We start from the raw sequence: 26,675 nt of genomic DNA, 5'->3' as shown, positions 1-26,675 counted from the left end.
AGCCCTTGATGTTTATTTAACTGTAGGTGGGAAGGTAGAGAGACGAGCATTAGTTTCTATGTCAGTCTACGTCATCGGTGGCCCTGTATATATATGTCTGTACCTCTGTCTCTTAACTAAACCTACAACACCACACCAGCGGAGAGAAACACTGATCTAACACACTACTGTACACCTCTCAGCTGACAACTCTATTGTTACAAGGATGCAGGCAGAGGAATACAATCGTAGAGGTAAGAAAGGCTTCTTCTCTATATAGTGCTGAGTAAAGCTAAAACCATGTATTTAGATTGTAGGTAGTTATTGTAGGTAGGTATTGTAGGTAGTTATTGTAGGTAGGTATTGTAGGTAGGTATTGTAGGTAGGTATTGTAGGTAGTTAATGTAGGTAGGTATTGTAGGTAGGTATTTTAGGTAGTTATTGTAGGTAGGTATTGTAGGTAGTTATTGTAGGTAGTTATTGTAGGTAGGTATTGTAGGTAGTTATTGAAGGTAGTTATTGTAGGTAGGTATTGTAGGTAGGTATTGTAGGTAGGTATTGTAGGTAGTTATTGTAGGTAGGTATTGTAGGTAGTTATTGTAGGTAGGTATTGTAGGTAGGTATTGTAGGTAGGTATTGTAGGTAGTTATTGCAGGTAGGTATTGTAGGTAGGTATTGTAGGTAGATGGTTGGTATTGTAGGTAGGTATTGTAGATAGTTATTGTAGATAGTTATTGTAGGTAGGTATTGTAGGTAGGTATTGTAGGTAGGTATTGTAGGTAGGTATTGTAGGTAGGTATTTTAGGTAGTTATTGTAGGTAGGTATTGTAGGTAGGTATTGTAGGTAGGTATTGTAGGTAGATGGTTGGTATTGTAGATAGATGGTTGGTATTGTAGGTAGATGGTTGGTATTGTAGGCAGGTAGATGATTGGTATTGTAGGTAGGTAGATGGTTGGTATTGTAGGTAGGTAGATGGTTGGTGTTGTAGGTAGATAGATGGTAGGTATTGTAGGTAGATGGTTGGTATTGTAGATGGTTGGTATTGTAGGTAGTTATTGTAGGTAGGTATGTAGGTAGATGGTTGTATTGTAGGTAGGTAGATGGTAGGTATGGTATATGGTTGGTATTGTAGGTAGATGGTTGGTATTGCAGGCAGGTAGATGGTTGGTGTTGTAGGTAGGTAGATGGTTGGTATTGTAGATGGTTGGTATTGTAGATAGTTATTGTAGGTAGGTAGGTAGATGGTTGGCATTGTAGGTAGGTAGATGGTAGGTATTGTAGGTAGTTATTGTAGGTAGGTAGGTAGATGGTTGGTATTGTAGGTAGGTAGATGGTAGGTATTGTAGATGGTTGGTATTGTAGGTAGATGGTTGGTATTGTAGGTAGATGGTTGGTATTGTAGGCAGATAGATCGTTGGTGTTGTAGGCAGATAGATCGTTGGTGTTGTAGGTAGATGGTTGGTATTGTAGGCAGGTAGATGGTTGGTATTGTAGGTAGATGGTTGGTATTGTAGGTAGATAGATGGTTGGTGTTGTAGATAGATAGATGGTTGGTATTGTAGATGGTTGGTATTGTAGGTAGATAGATGGTTGGTGTTGTAGGTAGATGGTTGGTATTGTAGGCAGGTAGATGGTTGGTATTGTAGATAGATGGTTGGTATTGTAGGTAGATAGATGGTTGGTATTGTAGGTAGGTAGATAGATGGTTGGTATTGTAGGTAGATAGATAGATAGATGGTTGGTATTGTAGGTAGGTAGATGGGGACAATAAAAGGCAACTCTAAAATATGCAGTTTTGTCATACTGTACAACGCAATGCCACAGATGTGTCAGGTTTTGAGGGAGCGTGCAAATGGCATGCAGACTACAGGAATGTACACCAGAGCGGTTGCCAGAGAATTGAATGTTCATTTCTCTACCATAAGCCACCTCCAACGTCGTTTTAGAGAATTTGGCAGTACGTCCAATCGGCCTCGTTAACCACGCCAGCCCAGGACCTCCACATCCGGCTTCTTCACCTGCAGGATCGTCTGGGACCAGCCACCCGAACAGCTGATAAAACTGTAATAAAGCTCTTTTGTGGGGAAAAAAATATTCTGATTGGCTGGGCCTGGTTTCCCAGTAGATGGACCTGGCTCCCAAATGGGAGGGCCGATATCTCCCTGGTCCACCCGTGGCTGCACCCCTGTCATGTGAAATCCATAGATTAGGGCCTAATGAATTTATTTAAATGAACTGATTTCCTTTAAAAAAAAAGTCCTTATATGAACTGTAAAATCGCTGAAATTATTTGCATGTTGCGTTTATATTTTTGCTCAGTATAATATGCTATCTAATATTGTGTAATCTGTCTGTTGTTTTGTTATACCCTGAAGAAGACCAAAACATCTATTTCTATAGATCTCAAAGAGTGGTTGAACATTGTTTGTGATTGATATCCTATATAATATAATATGCTATCTAATATTGTGTAATTTGACTGTTGTGTGTTGTCCGTCGTCCAGGTAAAGAGATGGTGGATTACATCACTAGGTACCTGACCACCATCAGAGAGAGGAAGGTGACCCCAGGCCCAGAGGTGAAGCCTGGCTATATGAGAGAGCTGCTGCCAGACAGCGCCCCCACTGACCCGGAGGACTGGGACTGTATCTTCAGGGACATAGAGAAGGTCATCATGCCTGGGGTACGTTATGTTCACACATTATATACTCAGCAAAAAAAGAAACATCCCTTTTTCAGGACCCTGTCTTTCAAAGAGAATTCGTAAAAATCCAAATAACTTCACAGATCTTCATTGTAAAGGGTTTAAACACTGTTTCCCATGCTTGTTCAATGAACCAAAAACAATTCATGAACATGAACATGAACAGTCATTAAGACACTAACAGCTTACAGACCGTAGGCAATTAAGGTCACAGTTATGAAAACTTAGGACACTAAAGAGGCCTTTCTACTGACTGAAAAACACCAAAAGAAATATGCCCAGGGTCCCTGCTCATCTGCGTGAACGTGCCTTAGGCATGCTGCAAGGAGGCATGAGGATTGCAGATGTGGCCAGGGCAATAAATTGCAATGTCCGTACTGTGAGACGCCTAAGACAGCGCTAACAGGGAGACAGGACGGACAGCTGATCGTCCTCGCAGTGGCAGACCACATGTAACAACACCTGCACATGATCGGCACATCCGAACATCACACCTGCGGGACAGGTACAGGATGGCAACAACAACTGCCCGAGTTACACCAGGAACGCACAATCCCTCCATCAGTGCTCAGACTGTCCGCAATAGGCTGAGAGAGGCTGGACTGAGGGCTTGTAGGCCTGTTGTATGGCAGGTCCTCACCAGACATCACCGGCAACAACGTCGCCTTTGGAGGTGGAGGGTCCGTCATGGTCTGCGGCGGTGTGTCACAGCATCATCGGACTGAGCTTGTTGTCATTGCAGGCAATCGCAACGCTGTGCGTTACAGGGAAGACATCCTCCTCCCTCATGTGGTACCCTTCCTGCAGGCTCATCCTGACATGACCCTTCAGCATGACAATGCAACCAGCCATACTGCTTGTTCTGTGCGTGATTTCCTGCAAGACAGGAATGTCAGTGTTCTGCCATGGCCAGCGAAGAGCCCGGATCTCAATCCCATTGAGCACGTCTGGGACCTGTTGGATCGGAGGGTGAGGGCTAGGGCCATTCCCCCCAGAAATGTCCGGGAGTGGGGTAACATCTCACAGCAGGAACTGGCAAATCTGGTGCAGTCCAGATGCAGCTGGTGGCCACACCAGATACTGACTGTTACTTTTGATTTTGACCCCCCCATTTTTCAGGAGCACATTATTCCATTTCTGTTAGTCACATGTCTGTGGAACTTGTTCAGTTTATGTCTCAGTTGTTGAATCTTGTTATGTTCATACAAATATTTACACATGTTAAGTTTGCTGAAAATAAACACAGTTGACAGTGAGAGGACGTTTCTTTTTTTGCTGAGTTTATAACAAGGACCTCAATTGCCGAGTGACTATGAGACGTTACCAGGACCATTGTGATTCAAACATGAAATGTTCACTGTAACTTGTTGTAAGGATATTCTGTCCCCCAAAGTATGTTTCTGGCACTAATGATGGAGTGTGTTTGTGCCTGCGTGTGTGTTTGTGTGTGTGTGTTGGTCAGGTGGTCCACTGGCAGAGCCCCTACATGCATGCGTACTACCCAGCCCTGACCTCCTGGCCCTCCATGTTAGGAGACATGCTGGCTGATGCCATCAACAACATCGGATTCACCTGGGTAACCATCTTATCACATCCAACTTTATTTACTCTTTGTGTGGAACTACACAAAATTAACTCACTTAATTATCCAACTAAAGTTTTGGTTTAAAGACTCGAATATCATGGTTTTTTTTAAAGATATTTCCTGGCAGCACATTAACTGTGACATCAAGTTTGTGAGTTTTTTTTCTCCACATGAGCCATGGGTTAACTAGAAGTAACTTTGGATACAATCATCTGTTACAGAAAACTCCTGCAGGAAATCCTATAGTAGTGTGATATTTATTTATTTATGAATTATTTATGATAGAATAACATGATGTTGTGTTGGGTCCAGGCCTCCAGCCCGGCGTGTACAGAGCTGGAGATGAACGTGATGGACTGGTTGTGTAAAGCCCTTGGTCTCCCCACCTTCTTCCTCCATCACCACCCAGACAGCACCGGAGGAGGAATACTTCAGGTAGGATAGATACACCTGGATACACCTGACCATACTCACCTTTACAGTACCAACTAGACAGCACCGAGGGAGGAATACTTCAGTTAGGATAGATACACCTGGATACACCTGACCATACTCACCTTTACAGTACCAACTAGACAGCACCGAGGGAGGAATAGGCAGGTAGACATGTACCTGCCTGTCTACTGGAGAGAGACATGTACTCTCACAGCACCACCTAGTGGTGAAAGGGAATACCATTCTCTACACTCCTCTCAGAGAGCAGTAAATAAGAGCCCTCAGGTGTTTCAGTTTACATAAACGTAGTGCTTCCCTCCCTCCCTCCCTCCCTCCCTCCCTCCCTCTCTCCCTCCTCTCAGAGCACAGTGAGTGAGAGTAGTCTGGTAGCTCTGCTGGCTGCCAGGAAGGCCAGGATCCAGCAGCAGAAGAGGACAGATCCAGCAGACAGAGACCTGGACGACTCAGTGGTCAACTCCAGACTGGTGGCCTACGCATCAGACCAGGTCATGATGGGATGGGTTAGGGACCCACACACACACGTTTGCAAACATGCACGCATGCACGAAAGCACACACACACGCGCACACACACACACACACAAATAGTGAGTTCTGCATAACGAGAGATTGTCTGTCTGTCTGTCCGTCCATCTGTCTGTCCGTCCATCTGTCTGTCTGTCTGTCTGTCCGTCTGTCTGTCCATCTCTCCGTCTGCTCTCTGCCTCTATCAGGCTCACTCCTCAGTGGAGAAGGCAGGTCTGATCTCCCTGGTGAAGATCAGGTTCCTCCCTCCAGACGACCACTTCTCCCTGAGAGGAGACACTCTGAAAGAGGCCATCCAGGAGGACAGGAGGAGAGGACTGGTACCTGTCATGGTAGGTCATGGTAGGGTATATTAGGGGGTGGTAGGTCATGGTAGGGTATATTAGGGGGTGGTAGGTCATAGTAGGGTAAATTAGGGGGTGGTAGGTCATGGTAGGGTATATTAGGGGATGGTAGGTCATGGTAGGGTATATTAGGGGATGGTAGGTCATGGTAGGGTATATTAGGGGTGGTAGGTTATGGTAGGGTATATTAGGGGGTGGTAGGTCATGGTAGGGTATATTAGGGGATGGTAGGTCATGGTAGGGTATATTAGGGGATGGTAGGTCATGGTAGTATATATTAGGGGGCGGTAGATCATGGTAGGGTAAATTAGGGGGTGGTAGGTCATGGTAGGGTATATTAGGGGGTGGTAGGTCATAGTAGGGTACATTAGGGGGTGGTATGTCATGGTAGAGTATATTAGGGGGTGGTAGGTCATAGTAGGGTATATTAGGGGTGGTAGGTTATGGTAGGGTATATTAGGGGGTGGTAGGTCATGGTAGGGTATATTAGGGGATGGTAGGTCATGGTAGGGTATATTAGGGGATGGTAGGTCATGGTAGTATATATTAGGGGGCGGTAGATCATGGTAGGGTAAATTAGGGGGTGGTAGGTCATGGTAGGGTATATTAGGGGGTGGTAGGTCATAGTAGGGTACATTAGGGGGTGGTATGTCATGGTAGGGTATATTAGGGGGTGGTAGGTCATAGTAGGGTAAATTAGGGGGTGGTAGGTCATGGTAGGGTATATTAGGGGGTGGTAGGTCATGGTAGGGTATATTAGGGGGTGGTAGGTCATAGTAGGGTATATTAGGGGGTGGTAGGTCATGGTAGGGTATATTAGGGGTGGTAGGTCATGGTAGGGTATATTAGGGGATGGTAGGTCATGGTAGGGTATATTAGGGGATGGTAGGTCATGGTAGGGTATATTAGGGGGTGGTAGGTCATAGTAGGGTATATAGGTTGTAAGCAAACCAATGATCATGTTTGTTTGTTTGTTTCAGCTGTGTGCCACTCTGGGGACCACGGGGGTGTGTGCCTTCGACAACCTGTCAGAGCTGGGACCAGTGTGTACGTCTGTATCTCCTACCTCTAATTATTATACACACCCGTATGACATACAACACGTACCACACATAACATGTATGACATATGACTTAGAAAAATCTCAGCGTCCTGGGTCCGTAGTCATAAAGCGTCTCAGAGTAACAGCGCTGATCATGAATGGACGGGGGGGGGCCTGATGCTAGATCAGCACTCTGAGACGTTGCTCTGCTCCTATGAGCCGTTCCTGCTCGCACAAGCCAAGGTTCCCGCAAGGCTACTTTATACTTACAGATAAGGGTTGCAGGTTCAAGTTCCACTCGGACTCCCACCACCCCCCAGATTCTCTGCAAAACGTGTTCGTATTCCTCCCCCTGCCTGGCCTAGGTGCAGAGGAAGGTCTGTGGCTGCATGTGGATGCAGCGTACGCCGGCTCAGCGTTCCTCTGCCCTGAGCTGAGAGGACCTCTGGGGGGTATAGAGTACGCTGACTCCTTCGCATTCAACCCCTCCAAATGGATGATGGTCCACTTCGACTGCACCGCCTTCTGGTGAGAGAGAGGGGAGGGGAGGGAGGGAGGGAGGGAGGAAGGGGAGGGAGAGAGGGAGGGAGGAAGGGGAGGGAGAGAGGGAGGGAGAGAGAGAGAAAGGGGAGGGAGAGAGGGAGGGAGAGAGAAAGGGGAGGGAGAGAGGAATGGGAGAAAGAGAGGAATGGGAGAAAGGAAGAGAGAGGGAGAGAGAGAGAGGGAGGAAGACCTGGTTTTCATCCTGTCCTGCAGTCTAATGACCAAATCGCCCTCTAGTGGCCTCATGGGTGGAATATTAATAATAATTAATTAACATTTCAGAAAGACAGCCGGAAATCTAGTGTTTCTATGTCAAATGGTTTTGTTATAGTTCAGTCTTCTGTACTGTATATAAAGTTTAATATTGGGATGTAAACTCAAAATGTAATACATTTCATCTCTATATCTGACGTGGTCTTCTGTTTGTAAAGCCCATAACCATGTGTGTGAGGTGTAAACTTTTGTTTCAAAGTAGATTTGTTTAAGACTACCAAGAAACACTGTGACCCCGATTTAGCCCACTGCAGTAAAATGTTTTAAAAAGAGAGAGGGTGGTAGAGAGGAGTTATGACGACCCTCAAGGGCTTTCCAGACACGAAGCGGTGGCAGAGTTGCCCATTCATCATTTATTGGAGCTAGGCGGGAGGCAGAATTTTATCCAGGTAGAGCGATTGCCGTTGCTCGTGCACGTGAAAGCCACTCAGCCAAGGCAGAGTAAATACTCTGCTCTATTTTGGCTAACTCCGCTCAGCCCCATGGCATCCTGTCTGGAATGCCCTTCAGGCTTCATGTACAGTATTACTAATCTGGGGAAAGAGATATAGTAACATGTTTTCTACGCTGGTCCTAACAGGGTGAAGGACAAGTACAAGCTCCAACAAACCTTCAGTGTTGACCCTGTCTACCTCAGACACGAAAACTCAGACCAAGCCACCGACTTCATGGTACAAACTACCTACATTTGACATTTTAGTCATTTAGCAGACGCGCTTATCCAGAGCGACTTGCAGTAGTGAGTGCATACATTTTCCTACTTTCTTCGTACTGGTCCCCCGTGGGAATCAAACCCACAACCCTGGCATTGCAAACTCTACCAACTAAACCACGCTCTATACCTACCTACCAATTTGAAGACTTTATTTTTAACATTTACTTCATGGTACACACTACCTACCTTTTGTATACTCCTGTGATAAACTCATCAACATTGTTGGTCCAACTTCTGCCTTTAAACACAGATCTAGGATCAGCTGTACCCAAATCCTAACATTAACCACTGTCGGGAAAGCATGCAAATCTTGAAACTGATCTTGATCTGGAAACTGATCTGGATCTTAATCTATAGATGTTAACGTTGATTTGAATGTTAACCTTGATCCTGATCCACTGTGTCTGTCAGCATTGGCAGATCCCCCTGAGTCGACGGTTCCGCTCTCTGAAGCTGTGGTTCGTGATGCGCTCCTTCGGTCTGAAGAACCTTCAGGGACACATCAGACATGTATGTGTGTATGTATGTATGTATGTCTGTCTGTCTGTCTGTCTGTCTGTCTGTCTGTCTGTCTGTCTGTCTGTCTGTCTGTCTGTCTGTCTGTCTGTCTGTCTGTCTGTCTGTCTGTCTGTCTGTCTGTCTGTCTGTCGGTTTCTTTCTCCCTCTGTAATTTGAGATGCTGCATTACAGTGACTGACCTCTGTTTGTGTTTTCAGGGTGTAGAGATGGCTAAGCTACTGGAGTCCCTGGTTAGATGTGACCCTAACTTTGACATGCCTGCTGAGAGACACCTTGGCTTGGTGGTCTTCTGTCTCAAGGTATGTGGCCTATCCTTATATTGTAAAGTTGGGTTGTGTTGTATTGTGTTGTAAAGTTGTGTTGTGTTGTATTGTAAAGTTGTGTTGTGTTGTAAAGTTGTGTTGTATTCTAAAGTTGTGTTGTATTGTATTGTAAAGTTGTGTTGTAAAGTTGTATTGTATTGTAAAGTTGTGTTGTAAAGTTGTGTTGTATTGTACAGTTGTGTTGTGTTGTAAAGTTGTATTGTATTCTAAAGTTGTGTTGTGTTGTATTGTAAAGTTGTGTTGTATTGTAAAGTTGTGTTGTATTGTATTGTAAAGTTGTGTTGTATTGTGTTGTAAAGTTGTGTTGTAAAGTTGTGTTGTATTGTAAAGTTGTGTAGTTGTGTTGTATTGTGTTGTAAAGTTGTGTTGTAAAGTTGTGTTGTATTGTATTGTAAAGTTGTGTTGTATTGTAAAGTTGTGTTGTATTGTGTTGTAAAGTTGTGTTGTGTTGTGTTGTATCATATACTGTACATCTCCCATTGAGGAACATTTGAACAGGATTCACCATCTCACACAGAACACAGTATAGAGATGGGTCTCTACAATGTCCACATAGCTGGTTCTTACATGTCATGGTCACCTGTGAACATACTGTATAGGTCAGAATTCAGCCTGTTGCTCTGAGCTGGATAATGATTGACAGGGCTTGTTCATGGCAATGTACAGCTTAGAGGTCAACTGCTATCACAGCCAGGAGTTCAAAGGTCAGTCATTGTCTGTTTAAGCCTGTGAGGTAACAGGTATGTGTGTTATTATGCTGCTCAAGGTGAAGGGCAGAACACTGATAGAGACCATTCCTTCACGTGGATAACCTGGGTCTGCCCAACCCACCTCTAAGGCTGGGATTCAATCCGATCACAGTCTTTGGACAATGCTCCACTTAAAGGTTGTTTCTGGTTGAGTCTACATATGCAGCATTTTAATGAGGTCTCTGCTAACGTGGGAACATTGCCTTTAAAAGCAGCATTGTCTCCAACCTAAATGGTTTGAATTCATGGCCTACATTGAACCCAACTCCAACCTGACTGGATTAGATCCGGGCCTAAGTATTGAACCCAACTCCAAGCTGATTTGGATTGAGTCCCGGCCTGACTATTGAACCCAACTCCAACCTGATTTGGATTGAATCCCGGCCTGACTATTGAACCCAACTCCAACCTGATTTGGATTGAATCCTGGCCTAACTATTGAAACCAACTCCAAGCTGATTTGGATTGAATCCCGGCCTGACTATTGAACCCAACTCCAACCTGATTTGGATTGAATCCTGGCCTAACTATTGAACCCAACTCCAACCTGATTTGGGTTGAATCCCGGCCTGACTATTGAACCCAACTCCAACCTGATTTGGGTTGAATCCCGGCCTAACTATTGAACCCAACTCCAACCTGATTTGGATTGAATCCCGGCCTGACTATTGAACCCAACTCCAACCTGATTTGGATTGAATCCCGGCCTGACTATTGAACCCAACTCCAACCTGATTTGGATTGAATCCCGGCCTGACTATTGAACCCAACTCCAACCTGATTTGGATTGAATCCCGGCCTGACTATTGAACCCAACTCCAACCTGATTTGGGTTGAATCCCGGCCTAACTATTGAACCCAACTCCAAACTGAATCCCGGCCTAACTATTGAACCCAACTCTAGTTTGAATAAAAATGTAAATTTGATCACGTTCACATTTTCTCAGAACACAAATAAATGGGCCTATTTTAGGATATAAATACAGAGCTTACTTACACATTATGTCAATTGAAATCTCGTCGCACTGCCTCTCCTTAAACATACGTCAATGAGAAAAGGGCCAAACACAGGTATCTCTCAACTGTCAAATCTCTCTCTCCCCCTTCTCTCTCTCTGTCTCCCCCCTTCTCTCTGTCTCCCCATCTCTCCTCCCCCCTCCCTCTCTCTCTGTCTCACCCTCCCTCTCTCTCTCTCAGGAAGGGAATGCTCTGACTCAGGAGTTGCTAAGGCGACTGACGCGGTCCGGCACCATGTACCTTGTCCCCGCTGACATCGATAGGAAACGCATCATCCGCTTCACCGTGACGTCACAGCTGACCACCTCAGAGGACATTATCAGGGACTGGAACATCATTCGCAAAATGGCCACCGACCTTCTGGCCGAGGATGCTGAAAAACAGGCAGTCAGTAAAATGGAGGAGCAGCAGTCTCCAGTCAGAAAAACTGTTGAGAAGCTGTCAGAGACAAACAGTGATTCGGAGAATCACACAACAACAGCAGCAGAGGGCTTGGCTGCCTCTCTCATGACTAGGAAACCAAAGCAGATTGAAAAGGCCATCAGTGACACAGAGGATGAAACACTGAAAACACCCAAAAAGCAAGAGACCGGCCCGACACAGACCAGCCCCAAGACAGGATCCAAAGAGCTGGAGGCCGGCCAGACACAGACCAGCCCCAAGACCGGATCCAAAGAGCTAGCGGCCGGCTCGACACAGACCAGCCCCAAGACAGGATCCAAAGAGCTGGAGGCTGGCCCGACACAGACCAGCCCCAAGACCGGATCCAAAGAGCTAGCGGCCGGCTCGACACAGACCAGCCCCAAGACAGGATCCAAAGAGCTGGAGGCCGACCCGACACAGACCAGCCGCAAGACAGGATCCAAAGAGCTGGAGGCCGGCCAGACACAGACTAGCACCAAGACAGGATCCAAAGAGCTAGAGGCAGGCACAACACAGACCAGCCCCAAGACAGGATCCAAAGAGCTCGAGGTCGACCCGACACAGACCAGTCCCAAGACAGGATCCAAAGAGCTGGAGGCCGGCCAGACACAGACTAGCACCAAGACAGGATCCAAAGAGCTAGAGGCAGGCACAACACAGACCAGCCCCAAGACAGGATCCAAAGAGCTCGAGGCCGACCCGACACAGACCAGTCCCAAGACAGGATCCAAAGAGCTAGAGGCCGGCCAAACACAGACCAGCCCCAAGACAGGATCCAAAGAGCTGGAGGCCGGCCCAACACAGACCAGCCCCAAGACAGGACCCAGAGAGCTCGGGACCAGCCAGGCCCAGACCAGCCAGGACCCAGAGACAGGAGCCAGAGACGGCCCTAAAGATATCCCCTGTACTGCTGCCTTCAGAGTTCAGAGGGTCCAACCACAGCTCCGCTTGGACAGTGATAAGACTGGATTTAGACCACAACCACCATTCTGGATGGATAAAGAAAAGTCTGGGTCTGAGAACAGGTCGAGGAGGACAGTACGCTCTCTGAGCTGCAGCAGTGAGCCCTTACCTGGCCCCATTGGGCCCCTGTTTGGTCATAACACTGATCCCCTTTCTAAGCCTCTCTCTAGCTCTGTCACGGACTCGCAGCCTGGACATAAAGACCCAGACCTCATCCACCCCCTAAATGACACCCAGCTCAGGCGTCTCTCCTCAGGCCCAAGCCCCTCAGGCCTCTTTCAGATCCCAGAGTGGCCTTCTCCAACCAATTCCAACCAGCTGGGAAAACGGGTCCTGAGGAAGCTCACCAAGTTCTACAGCTTGCCCAGTTTCTGCCACCTGTGGGTGCAGTGTGGGCGCTACCAGGTGTGCTGCCCTGTCAGGGGACTTCAGATCGCCCCAAAGCTCAGATCTCCCCAAATCCCTGGTCCTCCTCTGGGTGTAGGAGACTCAGCTGTTGGTCTTGTTCCTCTGTGACTACAGTAGATACCACTAACTTTCCTGCTCTACTGTAGCCAAGGTTAGCCCCTGGGTCGTATTCATTAGGCACACCGTAGCAACATGTTTTGAAATGGAAAATCAATGTTTCTTATTGTACAAGTTCAGGTGGTCCCACCTTGGTCCAATCCGTTTTCTTCCAGTTGGTGCCCGATGCATACGACCCTGTAGTCTCCCTCCCAAATGTTTCCCACAAACACCTTTGTGATTTCAGGGTGCAGAGATGGCAGAGCTCTGACGTCTTTTATTTATTATTTTTTATCAGATATCATTTTTTTAAGTGACACAGCCACACATCTCAGATAGATACACAATATGTCTTTAGTATATTTATTTATTTACCAATTTTCCATAAAATGTTCAGTTTTCATTTTCAATTTTTTTCTCAATAGTCATTAAATGCACAAAATGTTAAAACTTGGTCTTTGACATTAGTATTTTGCTCCCTTTCATTTAAACACAACAGTGAAAAATTTGACAGTTAATTGTAAAATAAGAGATTAACAGTTAGAAAATCTGTAAAAGAAAATCAATCATAAGTGTATTTTTCCATCAGAAATAGAGTGGTACATCTCCTGTGTCATGGGGATGTATCCCTTACTGTCCTCCAGGAAGTATAATCGATCCTGCATCACGGATGGGTTGAATCCCTCTTCGGCTAGCTTCACCTTCATCTGCTTGAACGTTCCAGTCACAGCCAGGGAATTCTGGGATTTTTAAAATAAAATAAATTGCATTAAAATGTACGTTTTATGAATCTTAAGCATTTGAGAAAATCTTTAAAAAGGTACAATCTGGGATCAGGTAATCTCTTCAACATTTCCCAGATGGTAGCTTTAAGTGCTTTGTAAATAAAAGGTATCATGACGAGGATTGTGATTTGAACATTATTCCCACGGGATCACCTGTATGCGTATGAAGCGTGGTCTAGCGTAGCTGGGCAGGCAGGTCTTGACGTGCTCCAGTGTGGCTTTACTGTCAAACTCCATGTCATCTTTCAGTTTGACCGCTGCCATTCCAACCCTCCCCTCGTATCCTGTGGGGTACGTCACAAAGCAGGATCACCAAGAGAGACAGCTGACTTTAATACATTTTCAAAAATTCTCATTGATATTAAATTCTCCCCCTTTAAAGTGCTGGTCCTTCACAGCCAACATGAGAAGAACGCACTGGGTTAATAACTACACAATGATGTGACTGTGTGTGTTGTAGGTGGGTAGGTGTGTATTGTTATATGTAGCTATATATACTATGTCAACTGTGTGTAGTGTATATAAAACATTCTATGAATAAAACTATTCTATAAAAAACATATGTTTAATGAGGTGACTAAGTCGCTCTGGATAAGAGAGTCTGTTAAATGAACCTATCTACCTCTGGATAAGAGAGTCTGTTAAATGAACCTAGCTACCTCTGGATAAGAGAGTCTGTTAAATGAACCTAGCTACCTCTGGATAAGAGAGTCTGTTAAATGAACCTAGCTACCTCTGGATAAGAGAGTCTATTAAATGAACCTAGCTACCTCTGGATAAGAGAGTCTGTTAAATGAACCTAGCTACCTCTGGATAAGAGAGTCTGTTAAATGAACCTAGCTACCTCTGGATAAGAGAGTCTGCTAAATGAACCTAGCTACCTCTGGATAAGATAGTCTGTTAAATGAACCTAGCTACCTCTGGATAAGAGAGTCTGTTAAATGAACCTAGCTACCTCTGGATAAGAGAGTCTGTTAAAGGAACCTAGCTACCTCTGGATAAGAGAGTCTGTTAAATGAACCTAGCTACCTCTGGATAAGATTGTCTGCTAAATGAACCTAGCTACCTCTGGATAAGAGAGTCTGTTAAAATGCTGTAAAATAGTCATATGTTTGAGAAATTGAAGTAATAGCATTCCTAAGGTATTTGAATAACGCGCCACAGGATTCCACTGGCTGTTACGTAGGTGGGACGATTTCGTCCCGCCGACCCTAGAGAGGTTAAATGAACCTAGCTACCTCTGGATAATAGAGTCTGTTAAATGAACCTAGCTACTGTCACGGGTGTCGTTGTGTATTGATGACCAAAATGCAGCGGGAATATGAATGCTCATCTTGTATTTAATAATTAAAGAGAACACGGAAAAAATAACAAAACAAAGAATGACAGATGACAGTTTCGCAGGCTAAATTAACAGCAGTGCAAAAGACAACTACCCACAAAAACCCCAGGTGAAAACAAGATCCTAATATATGACTCCCAATCAGGAACAACGACGTACAGCTGTTCCTGATTGGGAGCCACACAGACAACAAAGAAATAGACAAACCAGAAAACCGTAGAAAACCAAAACCAGAACATACACTAAAACCCTGGAATACATAAACCAAACACCCCTTTAATACTACACACACAACCCGAACCATACGAAATAAATACCCTTCTGCCACATCCTGACCAAACTACAATACAAATTCTCCCTCTACTGGTCAGGACGTGACAGCTACCTCTGGATAAGAGAGTCTGTTAAATTAACCTATCTACCTCTGGATGAGAGAGTCTGTTAAATGAACCTAGCTACCTCTGGATAAGAGAGTCTGCTAAATGAACCTAGCTACCTCTGGATAAGAGAGTCTGCTAAATGAACCTAGCTACCTCTGGATAAGAGAGTCTGCTAAATGAACCTAGCTACCTCTGGATAAGAGTGCCTGTTAAATGAACCTTACAATGGTTTGATTTGTTTGATCTGAGCAATTTTTTAGCTAGCTACTTAGTTGTCTTTGTATCAAAGATAATTGTGTAGTTTAGAGTAATTATCGAGGTTAGCTAGCCAGCTATTTTCGTCCGCCGTGCCGCGCTACCGTTCTACTACTTAGTCAACAACTGCTAGCTAGCTAGTCAACTTCTACCGACTAGCAGCACTGTAGAAACTAATACATTACAACGGAACGATTTGAATAGTGTAGTGTTAGCTAGCTACATAGTTGTCTTTGCTGTCTTTGTATCTAAGATAATTGTGTAGTTTAGAGTAATTATCGAGGTTAGCTAGTGTTAGATAGCTACATAGTTGCCTTTGTATCATGATAAGGTGTAGTACTGAAACTATCGAGGTTACCTAGCCAGCTACACTGTCAAACAAAGTCAACAACGCAGCCACTGCTAGCTAGCCTACTTTACCAGCCAGCAGTACTGTATCATTTTAGTCATTTTAGTCAATAAGTTGTCTTTGTCATAGTTTGTCATAGTTTGATAATTGTGTAGTTTAGAGTAATTATCGAGGTTAGCTGGCCAGCTATTTTCGTCCCCCGCGACGCCATTTCCAAACCTAGCCAACTATTACCGACGAGCAGCATTGTAGAAACTAAATACATTACAAAGGAACGTCTTGATTAGTGTTATGTTAGCTAGCTACATAGTTGCCTTTGTATCATGATAAGGTGTAGTACTGAAACTATCGAGGTTACCTAGCCAGCTACACTTTCAAACAAAGTCAACAACGCAGCCACTGCTAGCTAGCCTACTTCACCAGCCAGCAGTACTGTATCATTTTAATCATTTTAGTCAATAAGATTTTTGCAACGTAAGCTTAACTTTCTGAACATTCGAGACGTGTAGTCCAATCTCCTTTGCATTAGCGTAGCCTCTTCTGTAGCCTGTCAACTATGTGTCTGTCTATCCCTGTTCTCTCCTCTCTGCAAAGCCCATACAAACGCTTCACACCGCGTGGCCGCTGCCACTCTAACCTGGTGGTCCCAGCGCGCACGACCCACGTGGAGTTCCAGGTCTCCGGCAGCCTCTGGAACTGCCGGTCTGCGGCCAACAATGCAGAGTTCATCTCAGCCTATGCTACCCTCCAGTCCCTCGACTTCTTGGCACTGACGGATACATGGATTACCACAGATAACACTGCTACTCCTACTGCTCTCTCCTCGTCTGCCCACGTGTTCTCGCACACCCCGAGAGCATCTGGTCAGCGGGGTGCTGGAACTGGGATCCTCATCTCTCCCAAGTGGACATTTTCTCTTTCTCCCCTGACCCATCTGTCTATCGCCTCCTTTGAATTCCATGCTGTCACAGTTACCAGCCCTTTCAAGCTTAACATCCTTATCATTTATCGCCCTCCAGGTTCCCATGGAGAGTTCATCAATGAGCTTGACGCCTTGATAAGTTCCTTTCCTGAGGATGGCTCACCTCTCACAATTCTGGGTGACTTTAACCTCCCCACATCTACCTTTGACTCATTCCTCTCTGCCTCCTTCTTTCCACTCCTCTCCTCTTTTGACCTCACCCTCTCACCTTCCCCCCCTACTCACAAGGCAGACAATACGCTTGACCTCATCTTTACTAGATGCTGTTCTTCCACTAATCTCATTGCAACTCCCCTCCAAGTCTCTGACCACTACCTTGTATCCTTTTCCCTCTCGCTCTCATCCAACACTTCTCACTCTGCCCCTACTTGGATGGTATTGCGCCGTCCCAACCTTCGCTCTCTCTCCCCCGCTACTCTCTCCTCTTCCATCCTATCATCTCTTCCCTCTGCTCAAACCTTCTCCAATCTATCTCCTGATTCTGCCTCTTCAACCCTCCTCTCCTCCCTTTCTGCATCCTTTGATTTTCTCTGTCCCCTATCCTCCAGGCCGGCTCGGTCCTCCCCTCCTGCTCCGTGGCTCGACGACTCACTGCGAGCTCACAGAACAGGGCTCCGGGCAGCCGAGCGGAAATGGAGGAAAACTCGCCTTCCTGCGGACCTGGCATCCTTTCACTCCCTCCTCTCTACATTTTCCTCTTCTGTCTCTGCTGCTAAAGCCACTTTCTACCACTCTAAATTCCAAGCATCTGCCTCTAACCCTAGGAAGCTCTTTGCCACCTTCTCCTCCCTCCTGAATCCTCCTCCCCCTCCCCCCCCTCCCTCTCTGCGGATGACATCGTCAACCATTTTGAAAAGAAGGTCGACGACATCCGATCCTCCTTTGCTAAGTCAAACGACACCGCTGGTCCTGCTCACACTGCCCTTGGATTGCGTCCTACCTGACAGGTCGCTCCTACCAGGTGATGTGGCGAGAATCTGTCTCCACACCACGTGCTCTCACCACTTGTGTCCCCAGGGCTCTGTTCTAGGCCCTCTCCTATTCTCACTATACACCAAGTCTCTTGGCTCTGTCATATCCTCACATGGTCTCTCCTATCATTGCTATGCAGACGACACACAATTAATCTTCTCCTTTCCCCCTTCTGATAACCAGGTGGCGAATCGCATCTCTGCATGTCTGGCAGACATATCAGTGTGGATGACGGATCACCACCTCAAGCTGAACCTCGGCAAGACGGAGCTGCTCTTCCTCCCAGGGAAGGACTGCCCATTCCATGATCTCGCCATCACGGATGACAACTCCATTGTGTCCTCCTCCCAGAGTGCTAAGAACCTTGGCGTGACCCTGGACAACACCCTGTCGTTCTCCACTAACATCAAGGCGGTGACCCGATCCTGTAGGTTCATGCTCTACAACATTCGCAGAGTACGACCCTGCCTCACACAGGAAGCAGCGCAGGTCCTAATCCAGGCACTTGTCATCTCCCATCTGGATTACTGCAACTGGCTGTTGGCTGGGCTCCCTGCCTGTGCCATTAAACCCCTACAACTCATCCAGAACGCCGCAGCCCGTCTGGTGTTCAACCTTCCCAAGTTCTCTCACGTCACCCCGCTCCTCCGCTCTCTCCACTGGCTTCCAGTTGAAGCTCGCATCCGCTACAAGACCATGGTGCTTGCCTACGGAGCTGTGAGGGGAACGGCACCTCCGTACCTTCAGGCTCTGATCAGGCCCTACACCCAAACAAGGGCACTGCGTTCATCCACCTCTGGCCTGCTCGCCTCCCTACCTCTGAGGAAGCACAGTTCCCGCTCAGCCCAGTCAAAACTGTTCGCTGCTCTGGCACCCCAATGGTGGAACAAGCTCCCTCACGGTGCCAGGACAGCGGAGTCAATCACCACCTTCCGGAGACACCTGAAACCCCACCTCTTTAAGGAATACCTAGGATAGGATAAAGTAATCCTTCTAACCCCCCTTAAAAGATTTAGATGCACTATTGTAAAGTGGTTGTTCCACTGGATATCATAAGGTGAATGCAGCAATTTGTAAGTCGCTCTGGATAAGAGCGTCTGCTAAATGACTTAAATGTAAATGTAAATGTAAACCTAGCTACCTCTGGATAATAACGTCTGTTAATTGAACCTAGCTACCTCTGGATAAGATTATCTGCTAAATGACTAAAATGCAAAATCACCTGGAACCTTGACACCGTAGGCCTTGGCTTCTTCGATACATTCCACCATGATCAGGTGCTCAGTCACCTCCGTGGTGGCCACGCTCTCTCCTTTCCACCTAGATGTTAACTCATATCAAATTAATTCAGACAGTAGCCTGGCCTAGAACCCAAAGAGCAAGCAGAAGCAGACACTTCCAAGAAGGAAGAAACCTAGAGAAACTCAACTCATTACTCAACCTGGAGGTGATTCACAGGACATGACATCATATTTTTTATATATATTTTTTTACCTTTATTTAACTAGGCAAGTCAGTTAAGAACAAATTCTTATTTTCAAAGACAGCCAGTGGGTTAACTGCCTTGGTCAGGGGCAGAACGACAGATGTTTACCTTGTCAGCTCGGGGATTAGTTCTTCCAACCTTTCGGTTACAAGTCCAACACTCTAACCACTAGGCTACCTGCCGCCCCATAAAACGTTTTAACCCAGCTCATTATTAAACCTTTAGTTGATAACTACTAAAGTAAAACAGCTAAAGCGTTTCTGACCTGAAGTTCTCTGAGATGCGGTCCATGAAGTAAATAAAGCCCTCGTGGTCGATCCTCAGCAGGTCTCCACTGTTGAAGTATAGATCTCCCTTAACAAACACATCTCTCAGCTTCTTCCTGTCTGTCTGCTGCTGGTTATTAGCATAGCCACTGAACGGAGCCTGCGCCGTAATCTTGGCAACCAGCAATCCAGTTTCTCCTGAGGACCAAAACAACAAGTAATGGGGTGTCTGTGTGAATATGTGTGTGTGTGTGAATATGTTTATGTGTGTGTGTGTGTGTGTGTGTGTGTGTGTGTGTGTGTGTGTGTGTGTGTGTGTGTGTGTGTGTGTGTGTGTGTGTGTGTGTGTGTGTGTGTGTGTGTGTGTGTGTGTGTGTGTGTGTGTGAGAATATGTGTGTGTGTGTGAATATGTTTGTGTGTGTGTGTGTGTGTGTTCTCACCTTTAGGGACTTTGATACAGAAACCTCTAGAGTCTTTGACAGGTTCCTCTCTCTCTGTGTCATACTGAATCAGAGCGTAGGGGAAGCTTGCCTGCGAACACACATACGACAGACAGACAGACAGACAGACAGACAGACAGACAGACAGACAGACAGACAGACAGACAGACAGACAGACAGACAGACAGACAGACAGACAGACAGACAGACAGACAGACAGACAGACAGACAGACAGACAGACAGACAGACAGACAGACAGACAGACAGACAGACAGACAACACACATAACAAGAGAAAACAATGATACACCGTATCAATCAATCAATCAATCACTCAAATCTATTTATAAGGCACTTCATACATCAGCTGATGCCACAAAGTACTGTACAGAAACCCAGTCTAAAACCCCAAACAGCAAGCAATGCAAGTGTAGAAGCACAGTGGCTAGGAAAAACTCCCAAGAAAGGCCGGAACCTAGGAAGAAACCTAGAGGAACCAGGCTATAATGGGTGGCCAGTCCTCTTCTGGCTGTGCTGGGTGGAGATTATAACAGAACATGGCCAAGATGTTCAAATGTTCATAGATGACCAGCAGGGTCAAATAATAACAATGTATGTACATATACAGTGTAATATATCTATGTAGTATAATGTATCTATGTAGTGTAATGCATCTATGTAGTGTAATGAATCTATGTAGTGTAATGTATCTACTGTATGTAGTGTAATGTATGTATGGAGAGTAATACCTATGTAATAGCTATATAATACGAGTATATAATAACAATGAAGATAGTATCGTGCCACCAGAAAACAAAGATGTTCTACTTCTACTTGAGTTTCCATACAGAATAGTGTCCTGACACACTTCATCACACTGACATAATACGTCTCACATAGACTGTCAGGATTAGAAACAAGGTAGTCTTTCTCAGAAGCTCAGTGTCTACATCCCAATGGCACCCTATTCCCTAAATAGTGCACTACATTTGACCAGAGCCCTATGGACCCTGGTTGAAAGTAGTGCACTATAAAGTGAATAGGCTGGTATTTGGAACACAGCAGCCATTAGTGTCCCAGACAGTAGTCTCACTTTATGAAGGAAGTGCTCTTTGCCGATCGCTCCGACTTTCCCGATGTAGTTGACAAAGATGATGTTTCCCTCGGTGGCTCCGTAACATTCACTGACACGGATGTCACCAAAACGCTGCAGGAACTCTGACCAGGTGCCTGCTCTAAGCCCGTTACCCAGGGCCAGACGTACCTTGTGATGTCTGTCATTATCTTTCTGAGGAGAGAAGAGGAGAGGAGAGAGGGAGAGGTGAGAGGAGGTGAGAGGTGAGGAGAGGTGAGAGAAGAGATAAGGGGAGGAGAGGTGAGGAGACAAGGGGAGGGGAGAAAGGAGATGAGGAGAGAAGAGGAGAGGTGGGGAGAGGGGAGGAGATTAGAGGTAAGGAGAGAGGAGAGAAGAGGGGAGGTGAGGAGAGAAGAGGGGAGAGAATTGGAGAGGTGAGGTGAGGAGAGAAAGAAGAGAGGTGAGGAGCGGAGCGGAGAGGAGAGAGGAGAGAGGAGAGGTGAGGAGAGGAGAGGAGCGGAGAGAGGTGAGGAGCGGAGAGGAGAGGATAGAGGTGAAGAGAGGAGGAGGAGAGAGGAGTGGAGAGGAGAGAGGATAGGATGTACAGGTATTTGGTTTACATTGATATATGATTTAATACTACCAGCCCTATTATTTTTGGTATTTAATGGTCTGAATGATGAAAGTAACAGGAGGCATGTGTTCCAGTACCTTGGGTGAGTTACAGAGGTACCTCATGATCTCTCCTATGTACTGGATCACAGTCACCTTGTGTTTCCTGCAGTCATCCCAGAAGTTAGAGGCAGAGAATTTACACCTCAGGACAACGGTGTTGCCTGAGAGGAGAAGATAAAGCATTCAACAGAGCTCAGAACCTCATGGACAAACAAACTAACTCACTAACTGACTAAATGATTAACTAACGAACGAACGAACGAACGAACGAACGAACGAACGGACTGACTGACTGACTGACTGACTGACTGACTGACTGACTGACTGACTGACTGACTGACTGACTGACTGACTGACTGACTGACTGACTGACTGACTGACTGACTGACTGACTGACTGACTGACTGACTGACTGATTACCTAACTAACTAACTGACTGACTAAATGATTAACTAACTAACTCACTCACTCACTCACTAATTGACTGACTAAATGATTACCTAACTAACAAACTAACTCACTGACTAACTAAATGATTACCTAACTAACTCACTGACTGACTAAATGATTACCTAACAAACTAACTCACTCACTGACTGACTAAATGATTACCCAACAAACTAACTCACTAACTGACTAAATTATTACCTAACTAACTAACTCACTAACTGACTGACTAAATGATTACCTAAATGACTAACTGACTGACTAAATGATTACCTAACAAACTAACTCACCGACTGACTAAATGATTACCTAACAAACTAACTCACCGACTGACTAAATGATTACCTAACTAACAATCTAACTAACTCACTAACTGACTAAATGATTACTTAACTAACTAACTAACTCACTGACTGACTGACTAAATTATTACCTAATAAACTAACTAACTCACTAAAAAACTGACTAAATGATTACCTAACTAACTAACTCACTGACTGAGTATATGATTACCTAACAAACTAATTCACTAACTGACTGACTAAATGATTACCTAACTAACTAACTCACTGACTGACTAAATGATTACCTAACTAACTAACTAATGAATTAACTAACTCACTAACTGACTAAATGACTAACTAACTAACTCACTCACTAACTGACTAAATGAATACCTAACAAACTAACTCACAGACTGACTAAATGATTACCTAACTAACTAATTAACTAACTAACTAACTCACTCACTCACTAACTGACTGACTAAATGATTACCTAACAAACTAACTAACTCACTAACTGACTGACTAAATTATTACCTAACTAACTAACTCACTGACTGACTGAATTATTACCTAACTAACTAACTAACTCACAGACTGACTAAATGATTACCTAACTAACTAATTAACTAACTAACTAACTCACTCACTCACTAACTGACTGACTGAATGATTACCTAACTAACTCACTCACTCACTCACTCACTCACTCACTCACTCACTCACTCACTCACTCACTCACTCACTGACTAAATTATTACCTAACAAACTAACTAACTCACTGACTGACTGAATGATTACCTAACTAACTCACTAACTGACTGTCACGTCCTGACCAGTTTAGGGATTATTTGCTATTGTAGTTTCGTCAGGACGTGGCAGAGGGTATTTTGTTTATGTGTTTCGGGGTGGTGGTGTATGTAGTAGGGTGTTTGATTTATTATTTCCGGGTTTTGGTCTATGTTCTTTCTGGTTTGTTGCATTTCTATGTTTACGTTGATGGGGGGTTGGACTCTCAATTGGAGGCAGGTGCTTTCTCGTTGCCTCTGATTGAGAGTCCTATATATGGGTAATTGTTTGGTTTGGTGTTGTGGGAGATTGTTTCTTGTTTTGCCTGTGTGAGCCTGACAAGACTGTTTTGTTGTTCGTGCGGTCTTCGTTTTGTTATTTTGGTGTTCTCTTTATTTAAAATAAATAACAAGATGAGCATCCACGTTCCTGCTGCGTTTTGGTCCTCTATTCCCGACGACAGCCGTTACAGAATCTCCCACCACAAAAGGACCAAGCAGCGGAGAAGGGAGCGATGGGAATATGATATGGACTGTCGGGAAAAGGAGACATGGGCAGAGTTGAGGAGAGGCATTTCCAGGGCTGTGGAGGATTTAAGGGAGCCCGAGAGGCAGCCCCAAGATTATTATTTTTTGGGTGGGGGGGGCACACGGGTAGTTTGGCTGGGCGAGGAGTGAGCCCCAGGCCAAATCCCCGTACCTTTTTTGGGCAACCAGTGACTGGACAGGTCCCGTGCTTCGGGGTAATGGGTACTGTGGCGAGGCCAAGTATTTTTAGGCTGGTACACGCAGTACCAGCGCCCCACATTTACCAGGGGGAAGTGGGCATCCAGCCAGTAAGAGCGATCCCAGTTCTGCGCTCGAGACCGCCAGTAAGCCTCTACGGTCCAGTGCGTCAGCCCAGTCCGACTCGTCCTGTTCCCGCTCCCCGCACTAGCCCTGAGGTGCGTGTTCCCAGGCTGATACCTCCAGTACCAGCACCACGCATCAGGCTTCTGTCGTGGAAAATTGTCTTAAAAATAACACTCTTACAAGAACTTGTAAATTCAATATAGACTTTAATTCAAAGTAGTAAAGCTGAGCCGGTCCGCGGGAACAACTGACTTCCTCAGGCCCCGGCTCTGCTTTTATGCACATACAATACATAGGTCCATCCTTTATGTAAATGAAGTAAAGCCCCCTATGCTTTCTGCCACCCTTATCTTTCAACCCTATGGGTAACGCCCATATCTGAGGATAACGCCCATATCTGCTCTTATTTCTAACATAATGGTGGCCAAAATCTCCTCACGTGGATATAAAAATAATGTGTGCATTGCATGCTTACGCTTGGTTATGTTCCTGTTATCTTCTCTCGTGTGTTTCTCTCTAAGTGTATCCGGGCCTTGTTCACTTAACTTAAGTTCATCCATCTGGCCATACATTTAGTCATGGCTATACATTTAGCTTGCCTGGCCCTCACGTGGTCCCTAACGTCCTTGTCATCATTACTTAGGGTCAGATGTTAATCTCCTCTTCCCCTAGCTGATGTATCTATGTTTTTCCTTCCTTCAGCATGTCTACCTTTCTCCCACATAAATCCCTCCTCTGGGACTAATTAGTCCCACACAAAACATGATTAAACTAGAGAAAATAAGGATGGAAGCAAATGATAATAATAGGTACATTAAATGGTAAGTTTGTTGAACGAAATGTGAAAAGATAAAACATAATCATATACTGGACCAAACATCTCCAATCCAAGAACATAGATAGGAGTAAAAGATCCAGTCAAACTTAAAATAGCCATGAGGGTACATATGACAAATCAATATACTATGAAGAAGCATGACCATGTAGTACGTAGCCTTGCCTGAGGTTATCTCAGTTATGTAGAGTATAGATAGAATATAGAAAATAATAACAAGAATATAAAGCAATAATAAACATAATATAAATAATTAAAAGGCAATACACCCACTATGAATCTGAACAAGGCCTAAGTGATCAAAAATAAAAATATCATTCTAACACAATCCTCCCTCGCGGACAGCTCTCTAACAGAAATGAAGCATGTATCACTCATTACTGCTAGAAGATTAAGGACATGGTCCGTAGACACTTGTAACCGGAACATCCTCTGTTACCTAGCGTATAATAAATGTTCCTCATTTTAGGAAGGCAAAACTAACTTTAATTAAAAGAAAAAGCATACATGTATATATGTATAAAAACCATAAAACAAACACAAAACACAACATACACTTAAGGCTGTGTTCAAAGTTATACCAGAACTCATATCATAGGGGCACATTCCTCATCTGCACAGATAGGACAATCCCCTCTTTGGCACTTTGAGCAGAACAAAGGTTCAGGATGATGGTAATGTCCATCATTGTCGTCCTGGGAGCACCACTTGCAACGCCTAGGTTGCGGACATTTTTTGTGTACATGGACAAGCACTATCTCATCCGAATCGGGGTCTTTGGCACACACAGGAAAACCACCAGGACGCCAATCATGGCACTCATAACCTCCCCCAAGGATTACCCCATGAAGACAACTAGGATTACCAAAAGGGCAATCAAGGGGTCCTCCAACAGCATTGCAAGGTTTTCCATACTTGTCCGTATAATGTCCAGGGTTACCAGGGACAGGATTGATTATAAGAGGTGGATCTAGTATATGTTCCTTAAACTTCTTTCTTGGCCTCCTCTTACGTTTAGGGTTTGCTCTATGTACTGACATCTGTTTAACAGTGGTCTTGACCACAAGTGATTTAACTAAAGGCAACACACAGCAAAATACAACACCTAATGCCACTAGACCTCCACCCATCATAATGGCCAGCCTAGTAAACATAGCACCCCATTTTCCCAAAGCCAGGTCCAACCAATCCCAGACATGAGAATCAAACCCAGCATTCGCCTTTACTTCTGCTCTTAACCCTTTAAGTTTATTCATAGCTAGGGAAAATGTTCCATTAGGTGCAGTGTTATTGGGAATAAAAGTACAGAAAGCATCTCCATACATTACACAAACTCCCCCCTTCTCTGCTAAGAGCCAGGTGAGAGCCTCCCTATTTTGCCATGTCATCTGGCTTGTGGACTTTACCTGTTCTCCTAAGGCTGTCAAAGCAGAGTCAGTATAATGAATACATCTTTGTTGATTATAGTATATATAATTAATCCACTCTAAGTTCTTATTGGGTGTTACCCACAAAAATATAGATTCCAATCCAGATTTAACCTCATCCCTGGCCTTAAACTCATTGGGCACACCTCTGGGTTGTCCAATTGAATCAAGGTATACTTTAGGATCTGATTCATATTCTCTCTTAGTTCTAGTTTTAGCATGCTCCACCTGTGGTGTTTTGATAATGGTAACTTGTTGGACTGCTCTGACTAAAACACACAATACAGTCCATCCTTCAGGAAGAACATTCAGAAGTTTGTTTTTCCCACACATCCAAAGCTATCAGCAATACCTCTATCTTGGTTCTTTA

General features: G+C 45.0%; 2 protein-coding genes across 2 annotated transcripts in view; one reads left to right on the top strand and one right to left on the bottom strand.

The window, feature by feature from the left end:
• The first annotated feature begins 205 nt into the window (after positions 1-205).
• Positions 206-8,176, top strand: LOC115166759 (histidine decarboxylase-like). The gene is made up of 9 exons (XM_029720536.1): positions 206-233; positions 2,485-2,663; positions 4,147-4,260; positions 4,582-4,704; positions 5,067-5,210; positions 5,438-5,581; positions 6,574-6,648; positions 7,009-7,163; positions 8,032-8,176. Exons 1-9 carry the CDS (start codon positions 206-208, stop codon positions 8,141-8,143), a joined length of 1,074 nt encoding a protein of 357 aa, XP_029576396.1. The 3' UTR covers positions 8,144-8,176.
• A 4,898-nt stretch (positions 8,177-13,074) lies between these two features.
• LOC115166760 (very long-chain acyl-CoA synthetase-like) overlaps positions 13,075-26,675 on the bottom strand; it is a 38,491-nt gene continuing 24,890 nt past the window's right edge. Inside the window, exons 4-10 of the mRNA XM_029720537.1 lie at positions 21,709-21,833; positions 21,016-21,210; positions 19,923-20,013; positions 19,481-19,679; positions 18,952-19,049; positions 13,603-13,733; positions 13,075-13,404 (exon numbers count right to left, since the gene is read on the bottom strand). Coding sequence (XP_029576397.1) covers positions 13,231-13,404; positions 13,603-13,733; positions 18,952-19,049; positions 19,481-19,679; positions 19,923-20,013; positions 21,016-21,210; positions 21,709-21,833 — 1,013 coding nt within the window. The 3' untranslated portion in view covers positions 13,075-13,230. The remainder of the gene's footprint in view (positions 13,405-13,602; positions 13,734-18,951; positions 19,050-19,480; positions 19,680-19,922; positions 20,014-21,015; positions 21,211-21,708; positions 21,834-26,675) is intronic.

Source organism: Salmo trutta, chromosome 29 (genome assembly GCF_901001165.1).
Source record: "Salmo trutta chromosome 29, fSalTru1.1, whole genome shotgun sequence".
Lineage (NCBI taxonomy): Eukaryota > Metazoa > Chordata > Actinopteri > Salmoniformes > Salmonidae > Salmo > Salmo trutta.
This window is presented reverse-complemented; position numbering and strand designations above follow the sequence as displayed.

Coding starts and splice junctions, on each gene's coding strand:
- LOC115166759 (XM_029720536.1), top strand. CDS start 206: ATGCAGGCAGAGGAATACAATCGTAGAG. Junction 4,261..4,581: donor ACAACATCGGATTCACCTGG/GTAACCATCTTA, acceptor TGTTGGGTCCAG/GCCTCCAGCCCGGCGTGTAC. Junction 5,211..5,437: donor TGGCCTACGCATCAGACCAG/GTCATGATGGGA, acceptor TGCCTCTATCAG/GCTCACTCCTCAGTGGAGAA.